This window comes from Coregonus lavaretus, assembly GCF_964263955.1.
Source record: "Coregonus lavaretus genome assembly, chromosome: 8".
In the NCBI taxonomy this organism is placed as follows: domain Eukaryota; kingdom Metazoa; phylum Chordata; class Actinopteri; order Salmoniformes; family Salmonidae; genus Coregonus; species Coregonus lavaretus.
Window position 1 is genome coordinate 1,647,778 of NC_139995.1, and position 23,237 is coordinate 1,671,014.

At 42.3% G+C, this 23,237-nt stretch overlaps 1 protein-coding gene across 1 annotated transcript; it reads right to left on the reverse strand.

Annotated features, from left to right (window-relative positions):
• Nucleotides 1-434: 434 nt before the first annotated feature.
• On the reverse strand, nt 435-3,348 carry LOC311133690 (growth/differentiation factor 5-like; the record flags this gene model as incomplete). Its single annotated transcript, XM_084167227.1, has 2 exons — nt 435-1,297; nt 2,595-3,348. 2 exons carry the CDS (start codon nt 3,346-3,348, stop codon nt 435-437), a joined length of 1,617 nt encoding a protein of 538 aa, XP_084023353.1.
• Nucleotides 3,349-23,237: the final 19,889 nt, after the last annotated feature.

Below are 23,237 nucleotides of genomic sequence, written 5' to 3' on the forward strand. Positions count from 1 at the left end.
CACCATACATCTGCCTGTAGTTATTGAACTCAATATTCAGGAGCTTTGTTTGTTGTGATTGAATGGGAGGAAACAGCTCCGGGCAAGGTTCTGACAGATGGGTGTGTCTTGGTGGTGGCAAGGACACACCAAAGAAACACCCACATCAAACCATACCCCCAAGCCAACTCACATTTGGCTTCTGTCATGGCTGCCAGCATTTCTTGAAGAGCAAGTCAAAAAACTAGGCCAAATCAGCGGGTGCAGTTCCCCTTTAACCTCATAAAGTTAGATCTCAGGAAGTGATTTGTTTTATTAGCTTCCTGTCATTTGCTATCAAAGTGTATTGCCATAACAACTATTAACCAATCAGTTTACTCAAAAAATCAAACTCAAATTCTGTAGTTCAGGCTGAACTACAAAACAAAGGTCTCAGATGAGTATTTTGTCCATTGCTACCTGCAGCCACAGGACTCCACCACCATGTCCTCGTATTGTTTGTAGACCACATTATTGGCTGAGTCAATGTAGAGGATGCTGATTGGGCTGAGGCGAGTGGGCACGCAGCAGGTGGGCGGAGTCGAGTCGGGGTCCATGGAGTTCATGAGCGTCTGGATGATGGCGTGGTTGGTGGGCTCGAGGTGCGAGCGAATAGGGAAGTCGCACACCCCGTCGCAGTGGTAGGCCTCATACTCTAATGGGGCGATGATCCAATCGTCCCAGCCCATCTCCTTGAAGTTGACGTGCAGCTGCTTCCTGTGGCAACGAGGCTTGGGGTTCTTGGCCAGCTTCTTGCTGCGGGTGGTTGGAGCTCGGCGCATGCGCCGCTGAGTGAACAGATACTCGTACACAGTCTTGTTGTCGTGGCCCGACCGGGCTTTGATCTCATTGTAGAACAAGTCGTTTTTCTTGGTGCGCCCGAACATGAGGAAAAAGGCCTTCTCTTTGGTCTGCCTGCCCAGGCGACTGAAGCCCAGTGCCCTGAGGTCCACGGGGCGGCCCCGTTCCAAACCCTCCAGCTCGAAGCAAAGCTGGACGGTGTTCTTGAAATTCTTAAATAGTTTCCAAATGTCAAACACTTCCCATTTGGGCGTATTGTGGTCCTCGATGGTTTGAGTTTGAAGCAGTGTAGCTTTCTGCTTACCTGCTACACAGGTGAAAAGCTTCAGGCAGAAAACTCTGCCAGTGGAAAGTGCTTTGTGTGGATCAGCCAGTCTTTTCCTGAGTATACGCAGCTCGGCACCCAGTAACCCCTCCTTCTCCAGGGAACTGATGTTGAAGTAATACTTCTGTCTTCTCAGCTGGGGAAGAAGGGCATCTGTAAAAGAAGATAACAGAACCAAGGGCTTCATTCATATTGACATGTTTCTTTACGTGTTAGTGTGGCTTCTCAGGTAAGACACAGGAGGTAAGAGTTATGTGTAATGTTCTTCTTTGTTTTTGGTGAGGGAAAGCATGGCCATATACAAATTAAAGGCAGCGTTTTCATCCAGGCACAGTACGCGTTCGGAAGTACATTCAAACCAGACATTTTCAGACTACAGACCACATTGAACTGTAAACAGACCATTATTATTGACCTGCAGCTGTTTATGAGTGGATCTACCACCAAGTCATATGGCATTTGCTAAGAGTGGACCAGAAAACACCTGAACAACACAAAATATATTGAGAAATGGTGGAGTGACTTCTGGATTTAAGAGCCCAACCAGAGATAAAAACACATATGAAACTGAGAAATTGAGGAAGGAGGAGGAGAGGAGGAGAGGAGGAGAAACAGGTGGTGGGGGGGAAGAAAAAGAAAAAGAAGAAGAAGAAGAAGAAGAAGAAGAAGAAGAAGAAGAAGAAGAAGAAGAAGAAGAAGAAGAAGAAGAAGAAGAAGAAGAAGAAGAAGAAGAAGAAGAAGAAGAAGTGTGTTCTGTTTTACAGATGAAAAAAATGCAATGTCTGGCAAGGGATCAGTTACAACTTCTTAGCCATACAAAGGGGAGGTCACCAACAATTTGCAGAGGACCTGTTATACAAATAAAGGGCAAAATAAAAGTACATTAAGTGCTTAAAATGTAAACCTTTAGCAGCTAGAAATATTGAATCAAGGTCATTTAAACATCGTTTTAAAGAGCTTTACCCAGTAAAGAACACATTATTTGTTTACACTTTAGAGGCTGTAAATAACTGAGGGAATGGCTATGCAGATGGCTACTGACAGTGTGACAGACCCATAACCAAGAATTTAAAAAAAACTATTATGTCAAACTCCAAGAAACCTTTTGACTTAAGTTTCAAGTTTGCTTCGACTTTAGCTTTACTTTACCTGTCTAATAAAGAGGTTGGTTTGATGAGCATATGCCTACAGCTCCACTGTCTCTTGGTTGTGTTCAATTAAAGACAATTAAAGATAAGTAAGCATATTCAGAATTTGGTCTCAATCTTTATAATGATTATATTTTCTTTGGCAGCAGTGAAAAGTTACTTTTATTGGACCACTTATCCATAATTTATAAGCCTTATTTTGACTTTGCAAGCAGTAATGCAGATTTTTTAAAAAGTGTATTATGAGACACCACTGTTCTTTTTTTGTATAACTCATTGTTTATGTGGCATCAAAAGTTTACCTTGTCCTTTATCCACAACGCTGGTGATGGTGTTGGCCATGCCAGCCTCGTGTAGCACACTAGTGTTCACCTCTCCTGTGGATAGTGACCAATACAGTGACAACATGTAGTCATGTGGCGTCACCAATAGGAGCTTTGGAGAGTGTCTGCCTCTGAGTTTGCCCGTTTCTTTGGCACTCCTTTGGGCCAACCGAGCAATGTGCTTTTGCACATCAACAACTTTTTGCTGTCCAGTTCGTGCTGATGTTCCAGCTCTGGGGACAGTGTTTTCTTTGCTCTGTCCAGGACTGGCTGAGCTTTTTCCTGTTTGCATGCTCAATGCCACGGGAGCAGGCGCAGCTGCTGCTTTAGTAGCATCCCCGCCGGGTACCCAATAGCGCGCAGCCTCCTTGGGCCCCAAATTGACAGCTCCACGAGCATGGCTGGCCGTTACGCCGTGCGGCGATGACACTGATGTCACAGCTTTCGCTTTGGCTGCCTCGCCCTTTATCAGCGGGGGTCCTGTTCTAATGCGCGTGATCCTCGCAGCACTTAGAGACTTCCATCCCCCTGCTCCGTACTTTCCTACCGTCAACCTGGCAGTTGAGCCAATTCCCGGGTTGGCTCCTTCACCTGCTCCGCCTGTGTGCTCCTTGCCTCCGCTCTCGGCTGCGCACTCTGCCGTCCCGGTATGGCGCATTGACGCTGGGATAAAGTCCAGGTATAAGAGAGTCCAACACCCCAATAAAAGAGGGACACGTTTGAGTACTTTCATCCTCTGACCTTCCTTTGAATTTTAGCCAGGGAGAAATGCGCACAGGCTTTTCCCGTTTGAAATAGGTAAACATGAACAAGTTTGGAAAAGTGAAAATGTGGACTAGAAGTTAGTGTTCTATGGTAAATTACACTATGCAAACCGTTACTCCCAGATCCGTTATTCAGTACCATAGTGATGCAAATGTCCTGTTGCAGGTCTTGCTTTCCAATATGCAGTAAATGTCCGAGAAGGTTTGCATTGAGAGGAGAAAACTTGACTTCGCTTAAACTCCCAACTATTCTGCTCGATATCTTGTAAGAGACTTGTTTAAATCCCATTTTTTCCAAGAGGGGAGAATGGCGTAATGCTACCACAGTTTTTTTCCCTCAAAGGTTGAACCCCATCCAATGAAAATATTTCACACACAGAAACCTGCAGGTGCTCTGAAAACTCCAGAAACCTGAACTACGGAATTGGAAAAGGAATTCCAATGCAAACCAGTTTAATTACTCTCTGATGTCATGCTGTCTAAACTAATTTATGTGCAATATTTATTCTCAAATCTTCTTTGCTCTTTCCACCACCATGAGTCATACTCTACATAAAAAGGCACTAAAACACAAAGCTTTGCATTATGTCATTTAAAGTGAGCGTTTACTCAAGCTCCTAACATCTTTAAACAGTGGGGTAAAAAGGGCAGACTACATAAGAAAGATGCTTGGGAAACTTTATTACTTGTAAGTGCTAAATAAATTATGCAACACCATTAATCTCACCTTTTCTGTTGATTAATCATTTAGAGTGGATAAAAAACAAAGTTTGAGACATCTGTTTACATGACAAAAAGACGATTTGCAGCTCATTCTTTTATACTACTTATTCCCCCCACAAAAGTATGACAGCTAGCAAAAAGCTCAGTTTGTATTGTACATTTTAATTTATAAAAAGTACAGTATAATTTCCTCTGGATCACATACAATGGATATTCATCGTTTCCATCGTGTTTCTTTATAGGATATACTGTAGGCTGCATAAACGCTTCCATATTTCAAATATTTAGGGTCTTATTCAATAACACGTATTGCTATCCCAGGTGTCGGATAACTAATACAAAATTAATCTTGGACTGCAAGTGTAACAAAGATGTTTCTTATAACCATGCTTGTATGATGAGTAACCTTGCCTGAGATATAGATTTGTGTTTGCTCCTTGAGCCAATGCCTTTAGTTCAGTGGGCTAATACAGTCTTGTGGTGCGCAAACAAACCGGGTTCGAAATTGAGGTGGTCACACTAGAACATTGTGGATTAATGTTTACAGGGTGAAACAAAAATAAAACTTAATTACATATCACATGTGTAGTAGTTGCCTGGGAATAAGCCTCTTATTCCAGAAACCCTCTTAACTGGTTTTGATTGAATAGGGGACTTCGTTTCTCGATACTTTATTATGCCAAGGCAAGCCAACATCTCTGGCGTCGTAACTTTAGCTAAGACTGTGCTTTAGAAATAATTAGATGCCAAAACCAGGGTTAACTTTTGAATAATTGTCAGGCAGACGTGTCTCAAGTGGTTTGAAATAGGAGCTAGTGTTTTTGTAGGTTTGAGCATTCCTCCTATACCTGTAGAACTCTCCCAATCTGTATAGGCCGGGTATGTATGAAAATGAATGTGGGGCATTGAATAAAGTGACCATATCACAGATTGCGCATAAACTTTATAATCCCTTCTATTCAGTACTGCTTTAGTTTTAGTTTGTTACAAAATATTACATTTTTCAAGGAAAGATTCACCCATTTTGATTGTTAAAAACGATATAACATTCAAAATTGGTGAGTCTTTCCTTTAAGAGTCTGCAGTGTTAGTTCTTTCAGCGACTTTTCATAATGGCCAAATCACCATTTTAGAAAATCAGTTCAGAGTTTGTGCAGAATTTTGAAAAGACTGGAAATATAATTCTGAGAAATAGATGTGTGATAAGATCTTTTAACAGCTTTACTTTTCCATGTGTATAGAGAGCTATGCTGTCTTTCAATATTGTCCATTATTACCTAATATTGCTTCCATTTAATGCTAAGTGAATTATGGGACATGTCAAAACTATGTATTCTAATTTCAGCACATCAATTTGTCTCCTGTTAACATGGCTAAATAAAATCCTAACAATGTCTCAATACAGGATACAATGGGGGAGTATAGGAAGAGGGCCCAGGCTGCGTACCAATGTTTTGATGATCGTCTTCTATCCAAGCATTAACAACTCTATAGAGGGCCCCGCTTGGACTACTCAGGTTTTGACTCCAACCCTGGAGCATTGAAGTGACTGTGCCAGAGACAGTATATAAGGAACCCATGAAGTATCCTGAAGGTTAGCCTGAAGGTTTAAGTTCGGGACACAGAGACCTACATATAAACACACTCACAGTGGGATGAAAACCTCAGTGCTTGGCCACCACTTTAAAAATAAAGGTGCGCACAGCACATTTTGAGTCCAACTGTCTTGGATGTATTCTGTTCTCAGGATGTTTGAAAAAGCCCAGAGGAAATCTGTCTCAGCTTGTGGTTTACCTCGTACTACGCTGTAGCAAGAGAACATTGCCTTTGTGTGAATGTGCCACTGTGCTTGTGCTAGCCATTGCCATGCGACGGTAATAATAACTTTGCTGGGGTAAATGTGTACACTACCGCTATTGAGACGGGATGACTTTCAAAAACCACAGAAAAATCTCTGTCATAAACGTGGCCCAATAAAATAAAGAGTCAATTTGTGACCCACTAACTTACATAACTTTGGGTCGGTGCTTGGAGACTTGTATGTTACTCTGAATATCTTTCCATTTCAAACATTACTCAGCAAAAAGCGTGATGTTCAAAATGTCAGGACTGTGGAACACTGCAATATTCGGCATGTTGTAAGAATGACCCACTGTATCCAGGTGACAGTGTTTTCATAACACTTTAACTCTCTTATACAAGGTAACAATTTACAGATTTACAGTGCTATCTAGTTGAACATAAGCTTAATTGTCTGTGCCCTAACCCCATTTGTATAACATTTGGTTGCAGATTTTATCCTGTGCTTTGTGGTGAGCCCTTAATTGACTAAAAAGTGAAGCAAAAGCCGTTTAAAACAAATGCACCAGTGCCCCCTTTAGGCTATGTCCTGTCTCATTGTGTAACAAATTGAGAACATGCAATCCAGGAGGAAGGTCTACAGGTTCCAGGCGAACAAAATGTCATGCCAATCACTGTTTATTAGTTGAATACTGTCAGGGAATGTCCATCAAGTATCCTTATTGCCTGGTAACGATAGAATTTCTCTGGAATATTAAAAATGGAAATAATGACAACCTCCATATATGGTTCTTAAAACTAGACCTGACCTTCAGGGGGAACAGGATAACCTTTTTCACTAAGTAAGTCTGGATTTCGCTCCCTGGAAAATTTCAACTGCAGTAATTTTTCCTGGATTTATTTGGTTATCCTGAGTGAACATATATTACAGCTTCAGGTCCTTCTGGCAAGACTCCAACGGCTGACCTGGTCGCACCCAACTCCCTACCACACCCGCTTATAGATAATGAGTGTGGCTTGTTTAAACTCTGTTAACTGTGCAGCCATGCTTTGAGACTGACGGCGAGAAGAAAGAGACTTCTATACCCGGGCCAATGCCTTTCCACCTGAGCTGCAGGTGTTTGCTTTTCGTGTCTGTGGCTTTGAGTGGTCAGGCTCCATTCATTTTACATTTGGGATGGAAATGTTTACCTTTTCCAAAATGTCTAATGCTTGCCAGGAAAAGGTAGAGTTTGATGAAGTGTTTGATGATTGCACCCTATTGATTTCTACATTAATCTTTGACTTTGTGAAATGGTATTGTAAGTATTATATCAGGGGTTAGTCAAATATACTGATAGATAACAAATACGATGTTACAGTATATGAGAGTGCATTGAAAGAGAAATTGCTATTTTGCATCTCTAAGATATCAACAATGATAATAATCAATTATTCTACTCCTATTCCTATTTGAGTCCTATTCCAGAATAATGCACATTTTAATCCATGCACTGAATGAAGCAATGCTTCCAAAATGAGAAATTAATTAAATTGCATATCAATTCAAATATGGTTTCTTGGTGCATGGGGAAAATAGTTACTTACCCCCAGAAATTGAGTTCAGTAAACACATGGGATTAGGGAATTCAACTCAACACACTAAATGTAGATGTTAAAGTACAGTGCCTTCAGAAAGTATTCATACCCCTTGACCTCTTCCACATTTTGTTGTGTTACACCCTGAATTCAAAATTGATTAAATATATTATTTTTCTGACCCATCTAAACGCAATACCCCGTAATGACGAAATGAGAACACATTTTTTGAAATCTTTGCAAATGTATTGAAAATGAAATACAGAAATATCTTATTTACATAAGTATTCACACCCCTGAGTTACTATATGTTAGAATCACCTTGGGAAGCGATTACAGCTGTGAGTCTTTCTTGGGTAAGTCTCTAAGCGCTTTGCACACGTGGATTGTACAATTAAAAAAATTGTTCAAGCTCTGTCAAATTTATTTTTGATCATTGCTAGACAACCATTTTCAAGTCTTGCCATAGATTTTCAAGCAGATTTAAGTCAAAACTTTAACTCGGCCACTCAGGAACATTCACTGGCTTCTTGTGAAGGTGAATTCATCTCAGAGTGTCTGGTGGAAAGCAGACTTAACCAGGTTTTCCTCTGGGATTTTGCTTGTCCTTAGCTCCATTCCATAAATGTTTTATCCTGGAAAAACTCCCCAGTCCTTAACGATTACAAGCATACCCATAATATGATGCAGCCACCACTATGCTTCAAAATATCGAGTGATACTCAGTAATGTGTTGTATTGGATTTTTTTGGAATATTTTTACTAAGCTAACATATTGTATTGTTTTAAGATGGATCATTTAGATATTTGATTTTGAATTTTAGGACCCCTTTAGGTATATAAAAAAATAAAAATAACATATTTGATAAAATATTGAATTTGGCCTTTACTACTATAGTTTATAGAAACGCATTGAATAACACATTCATAAATGTCTCATGGACGCTACAGACATTTTTGTGAGAAGACCGATTTTCGGGATGTCTCATGGTCTGACAAACACGGCTGTAGCTCGGCCACCTTCCACCTCAGATGCGGAAGGCCGCCATAGGCGGATGCGGTGGATTGCGACGCAGCCCATGCAAAACCTGATATCTCTAGCTTAAATTGATGGATATTGATGGGGATTTTTTCATTATGTTACTTAGATTGACGCACGGGTATTTCAAGAGACTCTTAAGGATTAAGCACATTTTTACTCCTGAACTTATTTAGGCTTTTCATTTTTTATTAGTTTGTAAAAATGTCTAGAAACATCATTCCACTTTGACATTATGGGGTAGTTTATGTATGCCAGTGACCAAAAATATCAATGTAATCAGTTTTAAATTCAGGCTGTAACACAGCAAAATGTGGAAAAAGTCAAGGGTTTTTTCTATTTTGTTGTATTACAACCTGTAATTTAAATGGATTTTTATTTGGATTTCATGTAATGGACATACACAAAATAGTCCAAATTGGTGAAGTGAAATGAATGAAAAAAAATAACTTGTTTCGAAAAATTCTAAAAAGTAAATAACGGAAAGTGGTGTGTGCATATGTATTCACCCCCTTTGCTATGAAGACCCTAAATAAGATCTGGTGCAACCAATTACCTTCAGAAGTCACATAATTAGTTAAATAAAGTCCACCTGTGTGCAATCTAAGTGTCACATGAGCTGTCACATGATCTCAGTATATATACACCTGTTCTGCAACATCACTAAGCAAGGGGCACCACCAAGCAAGCGGCACCATGAAGACCAAGGAGCTCTCCAAACAGGTCAAGGTCAAAGTTGTTGAGAAGTACAGATCAGGGTTGGGTTATAAAAAAATATCCAAAACTTTGAACATCCAAAAAAAAGCCATTTCTTAAAGAAAAAAGTAAGCAAATATGTTTGGTGTTCGCCAAAAGGCATGTGGGAGAGCTTTTTGGCCATTTAGGAAAACACTATGTCTGGCGCAAACCCAACACCTCTCATCACCCAGAGAACACCATCCCCACAGTGAAGCATGGTGGTGGCAGCATCATGCTGTGGGGATGTTTTTCATCGGCAGGGACTGGGAAACTGGTCAGAATTGAAGGAATGATGGATTGCACTAAATACAGGGAAATTCTTGAGGGAAAACTGTTTCAGTCTTCAAGAGATTTGAGACTGGGACGGAGGTTCCCCTTCCAGCAGGACAATGACCCTAAGCATACTGCTAAAGCAACACTCGAGTGGTTTAAGGGGAAACATTTAAATGTCTTGGAATTGTCTAGTCAAAGCCCAGACCTCAATCCAATTGAGAATCTGTGGTATGACTTAAAGATTGCTGTACACCAGCGGAACCCATCCAACTTGAAGGAGCTGGAGCAGTTTTGCCTTGAAGAATGGACAAAAATCCCAGTGGCTAGATGTGCCAAGCTTATAGAGACATACCCCAAGAGACACGCAGCTGTAATTGCTGCAAAAGGTGGCTCTACAAAGTATTGACTTTGAGGCGGTGAATAGTTATGCACGCTCAAGTTCTGTTTTTTTGTCTTATTTCTTGTTTGTTTCACAATAAAAAATATTTTGCATCTTCAAAGTGGTAGGCATTTTTACTATTTTCTGCATCGTAGAATAATAGTGAAAACATCAAAACTATGAAATAACAAATGAAAATATATTTTATATAAGAGTGTGCAAAGCTGTCATCAAGGCAAAGGGTGGCTATTTGAAGAATCTCAAATATAAAATATATTTTGATTTGTTATTTTATAGTTTTGATGTCTTCACTATTATTCTACAATGTAGAAAATAGTACAAATAAAGAAAAGCCCTTGAATGAGTAGGTGTGTCCAAACTTTTGACTGGTAGTGTACATACTATTTGCAAGTTGTTGATCTCTAGTTAGTTTTATCACTATGAGCATGAGCACTGAACTTTTGGGCTATAGGTTACTTCCGGACCTTACCATTTTGCAGGTAGACCCTGTAGCACTACTCTGTTGGGTGTGGCCCCAGAGGTCATACTGGCCTCCATAGCCCTCTCATTCAGTCTGTCTGTCCACTGTTTCCCCGCATCACCACTCCCTCCTAACTGCACATGGCCCTCATATTACTTGACGTGCAGACATCAAGGTTTATTTTTGTGAGGATACATTTTCGAGCATTCTCTGCCAGAGACAATATTATGCTGGAAATATACAGGTATTAACTGTTAGATTTAAGATGATATAAAATAAACCCAAGTGCTGGGCATTGGCACGGTCAAACAGAGTGGAGATTGTGTGCACAGCCCTACTAATGAAACGCATGAGGGAAGCTCAATCACTAATAATGACTCCCACACCCCCTCTATTCCAGGTGATTTGCACCCCTTCATTTATCTTCCGCCCTTTGATTTCAGTTTAACATTCATTTCAAGATAATTTTCCCCACTGTGAGACTTAGTGCCTCTAAACAGATGCTTGAACTGAAGTAATTTTTATTTTAAAAAATGTACAGCTGGGACCAGGTTAGTTGTATGCTGTATAGATTCCTACATAATTCTGAAAATCAAATGAACAAATCAAGCAAGAAAACAGTAAATAAATGTTGTTCTTGAAAAAACGAGTCATCCTATTTTGTTTTATGAATGCTGAACAGTTCAAGTGTTATCTTTACAAGCACTGATAAATGTGCTATGTAAAAATCTTCTTGCGAGAGTGGTCATTTGCTACTGTATTAGGGAATTATTAATTCAGGTGCATAGTGCCATCTTCTGGATTGTAGGAGAATTTACTCCCCAATCTCACAATAAAACATTTGGACATTTGGTGTTATGTGTATTGTGTGATATTATGCTTGCTTTGTGTACAAATCAATGTCAGACGCTTCAATAATTGGATCATGATTTATTTTAGCCAACCGTCCACTATCTGGTATTTACTTAGAAATTACACAGTAAAGTGGTTATTACATGATAACTACCAATAATAACTCTTTAGTTTATTTGGTGTTAGAACAAGCACCATTACCTATTATTAGCCTACCAGATGGCAGCCAATTCTTCAAAGAACCAAAAAGTACCCATTACTATCATACAATGTTTAAGTAAATAGGCTACAACACCAGCTGACTGTAAAATGAAGTGTCAAATTTCAAACACATCCAAAGACATATACAGATACTGACTGTAATCATTATTCTTACATGGTACAATGTGCACGTTTAGTGCATCCAGAGTCATTGCAAGTCATCAAATATAACCTTTTGTAAGGAAATATAGAATTTTGCTTTTGAATAATATGTTCTGTACACGCACACACACGCACACACACGCACACCTACAACTGGAATTATTGCCCATTGTGTAACCTTCACACAGACGTGCACAATTGGCAGCACAGTGGACAGAATCAGCAAGATTCATTAAAAAGTTGGACTCCCAATAACTCCCAATTTCTATTTTGTAATTGTATTTATTACGGATCCCCATTAGCTGCTGCTAAGACACCGACTACTCTTCCTGGGGTCCAAATAAGATTAAGGCAATTACATACAAAATAAATCAGTATATCACGCAACACATTACTACACACTACTCTACCACAACATATCTACAAATATACAAAATCCATAATACCGCAATATAATAATATTACAATGTCCGTGTGTGTAGAGTGCGTGTGTTAGCATGTGTGTGCGTATATGTACAGTATGTGCCTGTGTGTGTGTGTCTCCCCACAGTCTGCGCTGTTCCATAAGGTGTAGTTGTATCTTTTTTTTTTGGGGGGGGGGGGGCGATCTGATTTCACTGCTTGAGTTACTTGATATGGAATAGAGTACCGTGTAGCCATGGCTCTATTTAGTACAGTGCGTTTCCCATAGTCTGTTCTGGACTTGGGGACTGTAAAGAGACCTCTGGTGGCATGTCTTGTGGGGTATGCATGGGTGTCTGAGCTGTGTGCTAGTTGTTTAAACAGACAACTCGGTGCTTTCAACATGTCATTACCTCTCACAAATACAAGTAGTGATGCAGTTAATCCCTCCTCTACTTTGAGCCTGGAGAGATTGACATGCATGTTAGCTCTCCCTGTACATTTAAGTGCCAGCCATGCTACTCTGTTCTGGGGCAACTGTAATTTGCCTATGTCCCTCTATGTGGCACAAAACTAAGACCTAGCGATGTCAAGAAAGCAGAGCTGCGCTTTATTATGGACAGACTTCTCCTCATCACCATGAGAATTTACAATCCAGGGTTACACCAAGCAGTTTAGTCTCCTCAACTTGCTCAATTTCCACATTATTCATTACAAGATTTAGTTGAGGTTTAGGGTTTAGTGAATGGTTTGTCCCAAATACAATGCTTTGATTTTTTAAAAATATTTAGGATTATCTTATTTCTTGCCACCCATTCTAAAACAGACTGCAGCTCTTTGTTAAGTGTTGCAGTGATTTCACTTGCTGTGGTAACTGATGTGTATAGTGTTGTCATCAGCATACAGTACATAGACACACAGGCTTTACTCAGTTCCAGTGGCAGGTCATTAGTAAAGATTGAAAAAAGGGGCCTAGACAGCTGCCCTGGGGAAAGGTTGACTCTACCTGGATTATGTTGGAGAGGCTTCCATTAAAGATCACCCTCTGTGTTCTGTTAGACCGGTAACTCTCAATCCACGATATAGCAGGGGGTGTAAAGCAATAACACATATGTTTTTCCAGCAGCAGATTATGATCGATAATGTCTATCTGTTTCATTGTCTTTTTTTGTTTTGTGTGTATTTACTGACGGCCTGTATAGGTTCGAAAACAAATACATCAATTAATGTCTCTTTTTTTACTCTAACTGTAAATCGTTATCTCTGCGACACGGATTCTGTTGCCATGTCTCTTCTCATGGAGGCTTTAGCATTTTGTGCTCCTACAGGAGCTGTATTTACTATGCTCTCTTCCGGGACAATGGGACAACCGGAGTTCCAATGCAACAATTATTTACTCACAGAGGACTATAGAGAAGAAGTGGCTACTCTAAGCAGACAGATGAACCCCCTAGAGTCGATTGACGTGCCGGTGTTTCAACCTAAATTACATAACAAAAAAATCCCCAGAAAAATCTGTCAGTTTAAGACAGATATCTGTTATTTTGCATAGCTCAATCCACCACATCCACCAGTGTCACACTTCTGCATCTGCAGTGAGAAGTGTCAGAAAGGTGTCAGACCGATGATCGGTCTTCTCACGTAAACGTCTGTAGCGTCCGAACGGTTTGACCTACAAACAACGATTATGATCACTCTATGGAAAGGGGAGTCTCTCATGAACACGATGGTGGTGTAGGTGCTCTAGCACGATGGCGCTCTAGGACCCCCGCAAGTCTCAAGGGACTTGTCTGAAGGTAACCGGTAACAGTTTAAAAAATTCATGGAAGTATGGAGGTAGATTTTTGCCACATATTTAAAAGGGGTTAAATACGTGCAAAAAATAATAATAATACACACTACCGGTCAAAAGTATTAGAACACATACTCTTTCAAGTGTTTTTCTTTATTTTTACTATTTTCTACATTGTAGAATAATAGTGAAGACGTCAAAACTACGAAATAACACATATGGAATCATGTAGTAAACAAAAATGTGTTAAACAAATCAACATTTATTTTAGATTTGAGATTAATCTATTAGCCACCCTTTGCCTTGATGATAGCTTTGCACACTCTTGGCATTCTCTCAACCAGCTTCACCTGGAATGCTTTTCCAACAGTCTTGAAGGAGTTCCCACATATGCTGAGCACTCGTTGGCAGCTTTTCCTTCACTCTGCTGTCCGACTCATCCCAAACCATCTCAATTTGGTTGAGGTCGGGGGATTGTAGCGGCCAGGTCTTCTGATGCAGCACTCCATCCCTCTCATTCTTGGTGAAATAGCCCTTACACAGCCTGGAGTTGTGTTGGGTCATTGTCCTGTTGAAAAACAAATGATAGTCCCACTAAGCCCAAACCAGATGGGATGGCGTATCACTGAAGAATGCTGTGGTAGCCATGCTGGTTAAGTGTGCCTTGAATTCTAAATAAATCCCAGACAGTGTCACCAGCAAAGCACCCCCACACCATAACACCTCCTCCTCCATGCTTTATGGTGGGAAATACACATGCGGAGATCATCCGTTCACCCACACCGCGTCTCACAAAGACACAGCGGTTGGAACCAAAAATCTCAAATTTGGACTCCAGACCAAAGGACACATTTCCACCGGTCTAATGTCCATTGCTCGTGTTTCTTTGCCCAAACAAGTATCTTCTTATTATTGGTGTCCTTTAGTAGTGATTTCAAGGCAAAGGGTGGCTATTTGAGGAATCTGAAATATAAAATGTACTTTGCATTTACTTTGCGTTTACTACATGATTCCATATGTGTTATTTCATAGTTTTGATGTCTTCACTATTATTCTACAATGTAGAAAATAGTAAAAAATAAAGAAAAACTCTTGAATGAGTAGGTGTTCTAAAACTTTGACTTTTCCAAATGTTGATGTGTTTAAAATTGGTTAAATTGAGTTTTTTTTTACTGACCCCATAATGTCAAAGTGGAATTATGTTTTTGACATTTTTACAAATTCAATAAAAACTAAAAAGCTGAAATGTCTCGAGTCAATAAGTATTCAACCCCTTTGTTATGGCAAGTCTAAATAAGTTCAGGAGTAAACATTTGCCTAACAATCACATAAGTTGCATGGACTCACTCTGTGTGCAATAATAATGTTTAACATAATTTTTGAATGACTACCTCATCTCTGTACCCCACACATACAATTGTCTGTAAGGTCCCTCAGTCGAGCAGTGAATTTCAAACACAGATTCAACCGCAAAGACCAGGGAGGAAGGGCACCTATTGGTATATGGGTAAAAAAACAAAAACAGACATTGAATATCCCTTTAAGCATGGTGAAGTTATTAATTACACTTTGGATTGTATATCAATACACCCAGTCACTACAAAGATAGAGGCATCCTTCCTAACTCTGTTGCCAGAGACGAAGGAAACCACCCAGGGATTTCACCACCCAGGGATTTCACCATGAAGCCAATGGAGACTTTAAAACAGCTACAGAGTTTAATGGCTGTGATAACAGAAAACTGAGGATAGATCAACAACATTGTAGTTTCTCCACAATACTATCATAATTGACAGAGTGAAAAGAAGGAAGCCTGTACAGATTTTCTTTTTTTTAAAACATGCATCCTGTTTGCAAAAAGGCACTAAAGTAATACTCAAAAAAGCAATTAACTTTTTGTCCTGAATACAAAGTGTGATGTTTGGGGCAAATCCAAAACAACACATTACTGAGTACCAATCATGTTATGGGTATGCTTGCACTCAATAAGGACTGGGGAGTTTTTCAAAATAAAAAAAGAAACAGAAGGGAGCTAAGCACAGTGAACACCAAGTGCTAACTGTCAGTATCTGGATAATATGTGTGAAATGCTTGATAATGTATGTGATATCAACAGAGGTATATTTTCTGGGTGATTTCAATATTGACTGGCTTTCAACAAGCTGCCCACTCAAGAAAAAGCTTCAAACTGTAACCAGTGCCAGCAACCTGGTTCAGGTTATCACTCAACCTACCATGGTAGTTACAAACAGCACAGGAATGAAATCATCAACTTGTATTGATCACATCTTTACTAATGCTGCAGAAATGTGCTTTAAAGCAGTATCCAAATCCATCAGATGTAGTGATCACAATACAGTAGCCACATCTAGGAAAACCAAAGTTCCAAAGGCTGGGCCTAATATTGTGTATAAGAGGTCATACAATAAGTTTTGTTGATGATGTAAATAATATTTGCTGATCTGTGGTGTGTAATGAGGAGCAGCCAGACGCTGCACTTGACACATTTATGAAATTGCTTATTCCATTTACTAATAAGCACGCACCCATTAAGAAAATGACAGTAAAAACGGTTAAATCCCCTTGGATTGATGAGCAATTGAAAAATGGTATGGTTGAGAGGGATGAGGCAAAAGGTATGGCAAATAAGTCTGGCAGCACAACCGATTGGCAAACGTACTGCAAATTGATAAAATCATGTGACTAAACTGAATAAAAATAAGAAACTATACTATGAAACAAAGATAAATGATATAAAGAATGATAGTAAAAAGCTCAAGGATGATCAAAAGAAACAGGATGCACCTGAGCTCAATTTCCAGTCTCATTGCAAAGGGTCTACTTATGTAAATATGTGCCACTAGAGATCCTGGTTCAAATCCAGGCTCTGTCGTAGCCGGCCATGACTGGGAGACCCATGCGACGCCGCACAATTGGGCCAGCGCCGTCCAGGGTAGGGGAGGGAATGGCCGGCAGGGATGTAGCTCAGTTGGTAGAGCATGGCGTTTGCAACGCCAGGGTTGTGGGTTTGATTCCCACGGGGGGCCAAAAAAATAATAATATATAAAAAAAGAATGTATGCACTCACTAACTGTAAGTTGCTCTGGATAAGAGTGTCTGCTAAATGACTAAAATGTAAATGTAAATATGGTCAGGTGCCACAAAGAGGGACTTAGGAAAATTGCAATTGGCTCAGAACAGGGCAGCACTACAGGCCCTGGGATGTACACAGAGAGCTAACATTAATAATATGCATGTCAATCTCTCCTGGCTCAAAGTGGAGGAGAGATTGACTTCATCACTACTTGTATTTGTGAGAGGTGTTGAATGCACCGAGCTGTCTGTTTGAAATACTGGCACACACCTCGGACACGCATGCATACCAGGTCTATCTTGAAAAATAGATTTTATCTCAATGAGAAAAACCTGTATAAATAAAGGCTAAATAAACAATTTAAAAAATACCCCACAAGACATGCCACCAGAGGTCTCTTCACAGTCCCCAAGTCCAGAACAGACTATGGGAGGCGCACAGTACTACATAGAGCCATGAGTACATGGGACTCTATTCCACATCAAGGAGCTGATGCAAGCAGTAGAATCAGATTTAAAAAACTGATAAAAAAATACACCTTATGGAACATCGAGAACTGTTAAGAGACACAAACACAGGCACAGACACTTGCATACACACACACAATAATATACACACTCCACACACACGCAGACATGGATTGTGTGTTGTAGATACAGTGAGGGAAAAAAGTATTTGATCCCCTGCTGATTTTGTACGTTTGCCCACTGACAAAGACATGATTAGTCTATCATTTTAATGGTAGGTTTATTTGAACAGTGAGAGACAGAATAACAACAAAAAAATCCATAAAAACACATGTCAAAAATGTTCTAAATTGATATGCATTTTAATGAGAGAAATAGGTATTTGACCCCTCTGCAAAACATGACTTAGAACTTGGTGGCAAAACCCTTATTGGCAATCACAGAGGTCAGACGTTTCTTGTAGTTGGCCACCAGGTTTGCACACATCTCAGGAGGGATTTTGTTCCACTCCTCTTTGCAGATCTTCTCCAAGTCATTAAGGTTTCGAGGCTGACGTTTGGCAACTCGAACATTCAGCTCCCTCCACAGATTTTCTATGGGATTAAGGTCTGGAGACTGGCTAGGCCACTCCAGGACCTTAATGTGCTTCTTCTTGAGCCACTCCTTTGTTGCCTTGGCCGTGTGTTTTGGGTCATTGTTATGCTGGAATACCCATCCACAAACCATTTTCAATGCCCTGGCTGAGGGAAGGAGGTTCTCACCCAAGATTTGACAGTACATGGCCCCGTCCATCGTCCCTTTGATGCGGTGAAGTTGTCCTGTCCCCTTAGCAGAAAAACACCCCCAAAGCATAATGTTTCCACCTCTATGTTTGACGGTGGGGATGGTGTTCTTGGGGTCATAGGCAGCATTCCTCCTCCTCCAAACACGGCGAGTTGAGTTGATGCCAAAGAGCTCAATTTTGGTCTCATCTGACCACAACACTTTCACCCAGTTCTACTCTGAATCATTCAGATGTTCATTGGCAAACTTCAGACGGCCCTGTATATGTGCTTTCTTGAGCAGGGGGACCTTGCGGGCGCTGCAGGATTTCAGTCATTCACGGCGTAGTGTGTTACCAATTGTTTTCTTGGTTACTATGGTCCCAGCTGCCTTGAGATCATTGACAAGATCCTCCCGTGTAGTTCTGGGCTGATTCCTAACCGTTCTAATGATCATTGCAACGCCACGAGATGAGATCTTGCATGGAGCCCCAGGCCGAGGGAGATTGACAGTTCTTTTGTGTTTCTTCCATTTGCGAATAATCGCACCAACTGTTGTCACCTTCTCACCAAGCTGCTTGGCGATGGTCTTGTAGCCCATTCCAGCCTTGTGTAGGTCTACAATCTTGTCCCTGACATCCTTGGAGAGCTCTTTGATCTTGGCCATGGTGGAGAGTTTGGAATCTGATTGATTGATTGCTTCTGTGGACAGGTGTCTTTTATACAGGTAACAAGATGAGATTAGGAGCACTCCCTTTAAGAGTGTGCTCCTAATCTCAGCTCGTTACCTGTATAAAAGACACCTGGGAGCCAGAAATATTTCTGATTGAATACTAATTTCCCTCATTAAAATGCAAATAAATTTATAACATTTTTGACATGCGTTTTTCTGTTTTTTTTGTTGGTTGTTATTCTGTCTCTCACTGGTCAAATAAACCTACCATTAAAATTATAGACTGATCATTTCTTTGTCAGTGGGCAAACGTACAAAATCAGCAGGGGATAAAATACTTTTTTCCCTCACTGTATGTGGTAGTAGAGTAGTGGCCTGAGGGCACACACTTAATGTGTTGGGAAATCTGTTGTGAATGTATTGTAATGTTTTTAAAATTGTATAAACTGCCTTAATTTTGCTGGACCCCAGGAAGAGTAGCTGCTGCCAAGGCATGGGGATCCATAATAAATATAACTACAGATACAGTCAAAATCCTAGAGGAAAACCTGGTTCAGTCTGCTTTCCACAAGACACTGGTAGATAAATTCACCTTTCATCAGGACAATAACCTAAAACACAAGGCCAAGTCTACACTGTAGTTGCTTACCAAGAAGACAGTGAATGTTCCTGTCACGACTTCCGCCGAGGCTGCCTCCCCCCCTTGTTCGGGCAGGTTTCGGCGTTCGTCGTCACCGGCTTACTAGCTGCTGCCGATCCATTTATCATCACTCCACTTGTCTTGTCTAATTAATCACACACACCTGGTCCTTATCCCCAATTAGTAATTGTATAAGTGTTCCCTCTGCTTCCTTGTCTGTGTGGGTGATTGTTTGTTGTGAGCTGTGTGTAGCTCGGTTGAGCTACCCTTACCTTGTTGTTTGCCAGGGTAGATATTTCCCCTGTGCCTGAGTTTTGTTGTCGCATGCTTGCGCAACTGTTTATTGACGGAATAAACTTTTGGGTGACTGTCATTCATATTCCATTCACCCAGCTCAATGTAACATCGATAGGTTTAGGCTACTACATGATACTCAAATTTTCCCTGTACCCATCACAAGGTTTCTACAACCTAGCCTATGAATGAAAGTTTACAACATAGGTGCACTGGTCGAGATAATTGTTAGTAATCAAGGTGACAGACAGTGACACATACAATACTGCCTTGCACACTCTTGCCTGCATCTAGCTGATCTAGGGTGTAATCATTAGTCCAACAGTTGCAAATTCAGGTATGTATATCCCCGTTTCGTTCCGTTTGCTTCCGTTTAAGAAAAGTTTTTCAACAGAATCAGCGGAATGAATACACCCCTGATCACAAGCAAACAGTTCACTTTCATAGCAGCCACATAAAAACAGCATGATCACTTTGCTCGTTGTATATATAATTCCTTCTAGCAACTATCTACGTGCTCTCCTCCTCTCACCTTTTCCCTTCTCTTGTGTCACACCCTGATCTGTTTCACCTGTCTTTGTGGTTGTCTCCAACCCCTCCAGGTGTCGCCCGTCTTCCCCACTATCCCCTGTGTATTTATACCTGTGTTCTCTGTTTGTCTGTGGCCAGTTTGTTTTGTTCCTGTTTTCTAGTTTTCCCGGTTTTGACCATTCTGCCTTCCCTGACCCTGAGCCTGCCTGCCGTTCTGTACCTTGTCAAATCACCCTGGATTATTGACCTCTGCCTGCCCTGACCTTGAGACTACCTGCCGTTCTGTACCTTTTGGACTCTGATCTGGATTACTGACCTATGCCTGCCCTTGACCTGTTGTTTGCCTGCCGCCTGTTTTTGTAATAAACTTTTGTTCCTTCGACACTGTCTGCATCTGGATCTTCTCCTGAAATGTGATAGTACGAACTGGCCATGACTCAGACCAGCTCCGCAACGCCATCTCCTCCCAAGGAGCCACCATTGGAAGGCACAAGGAGTTGCTTCGTGGTCTCATGGAAGGCTTCCAGAACTTGGCCGAACGCCATGACCGAGCGTTTAACACATTGCTGGAGCAATTCCGCTGGGTTGTCTGTTAGGCAGCCTACCACGACTGTAACCTCCCATCCCCTCAGTAACCCGGCTGTTAGAAGTACCCTGGTTTCCCGAGAACTTCGCTTACCTCCCCCGGGATGCTTCGCCTGAGTGTCGGGAACCTGTCAAGGATTTCTCGCTCATTGTTCGCTCATCATCGAGCTGCAGCCCTCCTCCTTCCCCTTGGACATCACGCTGATGTCCGGGAGGGCTCTTGCCTGGGCTATGGCAGTGTGGGAACAACAGACGGCCATATGCTTCAGTCTGGAGGAGTTCATGCAGGAGTTAAATAAGGTTTTCGATGCTCCATTGTCGGGAGGTAGGCTGCACGGAAGTTACTCCAGCTTCTGCAAGAATTCTAGAGTGTGGCAGACTATGCAGTGGATTTCCGCACGTTGGCAGCTGAGTGTGCCTGGAACCCGGAAGCATTGGAGGAAGTAAAGGACGAGCTTGCAGCCCTGGAACTACCGACGGATATCGACTCGCTCATCGCCTTGACTATTCGGATCGATGGGCGACCACGTGAACGAAGGAAGGAGAGGAAGTCCGATTCCACTCGCCCACCCAAGGATTCCACCTCGCCCCGAGGCATCCCGTTGCCGAGAGAACCCGAGGCTACCCGAGTTCCCCCAAGAGTCTCCGAAGTCTGCCGATTCACCTCTTCCCGAGCCGATGCAACTAGGCAGAGCTAGGCTGTCTCCAGCCAAATGGCAATACAGGCTTCAAACGAAGAGTTGCCTGTATTGCGGGACTACTGGTAATTTTGTGTCCACTAAAAGACCAGGCTCACCGGTAGGAGAGAGTACTCTGGTGGGCCATACGGATAACTTTTCCTCTCCCCTTACTCGCACCCCCTTTCATGCCATCTTGCTGTGGGGGAACCAGCCGAAATCTCTCCGGGTACTCATCGACTCTGGGGCCGATGAGAGCTTTTTGGACACTACCCTGGTGTCCGAGCTGGGCATCCCCACTCAGCCCCTCTCCATTCCCATGGATGTTAGAGCGCTGGACGGGCGCGCTATAGTCCGGGTTACCCACAATACCACCCCCATCAACCGATGAGTATCAGGGAACCACAGTGAGACGATCCAATTCCTGCTAAGGTTCCCGTGGTATTGGGCTTTTCTTGGCTCCAGCGACAAAACCCCTTTATTGACTGGTCTACTGGTCCCATCATGGGCTGGAGCCCGTTCTGCCACACTCATTGCCTGAAGTCAGCACAGCCTGCCCCTGGACGTCTTCCTGGGGGCTCGGAAGTTGCCTCGGACCTCTCCGCCATTCCCGCGAAGTACCAGGACCTCCGGGAGGTGTTCAGTAAGACCCTATGACAGCAGAATCGACCTTCTCCCAGGCACCACTCCGCCCAGGGGACGACTGTACTCGCTGTCGGGTCCGGAGACCAAGGCTATGGAGACCTACATTGAGGACTCCCTAGCTGCTGGGTTAATCCGTCCTTCTGCCTCCCCCGCCGGCACAGGGTTCTTCTTTGTGGAGAAGAAGGACAAAATCCTGTGCCCGTGCATCAACTACCGGGGCCTCAACAACATCACGGTGAAGAACCGCTACCTGCCACCACTCATCTCCTCGGCCTTCAAGCCGCTCCAGGGGGCCAGCGTGTTCTCCAAGCTGGATCTACGGAACGCCTACCACCTGGTGCAGATATGGGAGGGGGACGAGTGGAAGACTGCCTTCAACACGACCAGCGGTCACTACGAGTATCTGGTCATGCCATTTGGCCTTACCAATGCTCCAGCTGTGTTCCAGGCCCTGGTTAATGATGTTCTCCGCGACATGTTGAACCAGTTCGTCTCCAACGCTTCCTGGAGAACCAGCTTTTTGTGAAAGCGGAGAAATGCAGATTCCATCGCTCCACCATCCCCTACAACATCGCTGCAGGGAGTGTACAGATGGATCCCGGTAAGGTGAGAGCACCCTGGCTTCCCCCTTCTGCACTCACCTCTCCCAAGGTTCCGTTCACATTGACTCCACCTCAAACACTGTTTCACCACTGCTCCCATCTTGGTTCATCCTGACCCGTCCCGCCAGTTCGTGGTGGAGGCCGATGCTTCGGATGTCGGAGTGGGGGCTGTCCTGTCCCAGCATTCGGCACTGGACCTCAAGTTACATCCCTGCGCCTTCTTCTCCCATCGCCTCAACACCACGGAGAGGAATTACGATGTGAGAAATCATGAGCTTCTCGCGGTGAAGATGGCGTTGGAGGAGTGGAGGTGCTGGCTGGATGGGGCGGAACATCTGTTCATTGTGTGGACAGACCACAAGAACTTGGAATATCTCTGCACCGCCAAGCATCTCAATTCCAGGCAAGCTAGGTGGGCCCTGCTTTTCACCCGGTTCAACTTCTCCCTCTCATACCGACTGGGATCCAA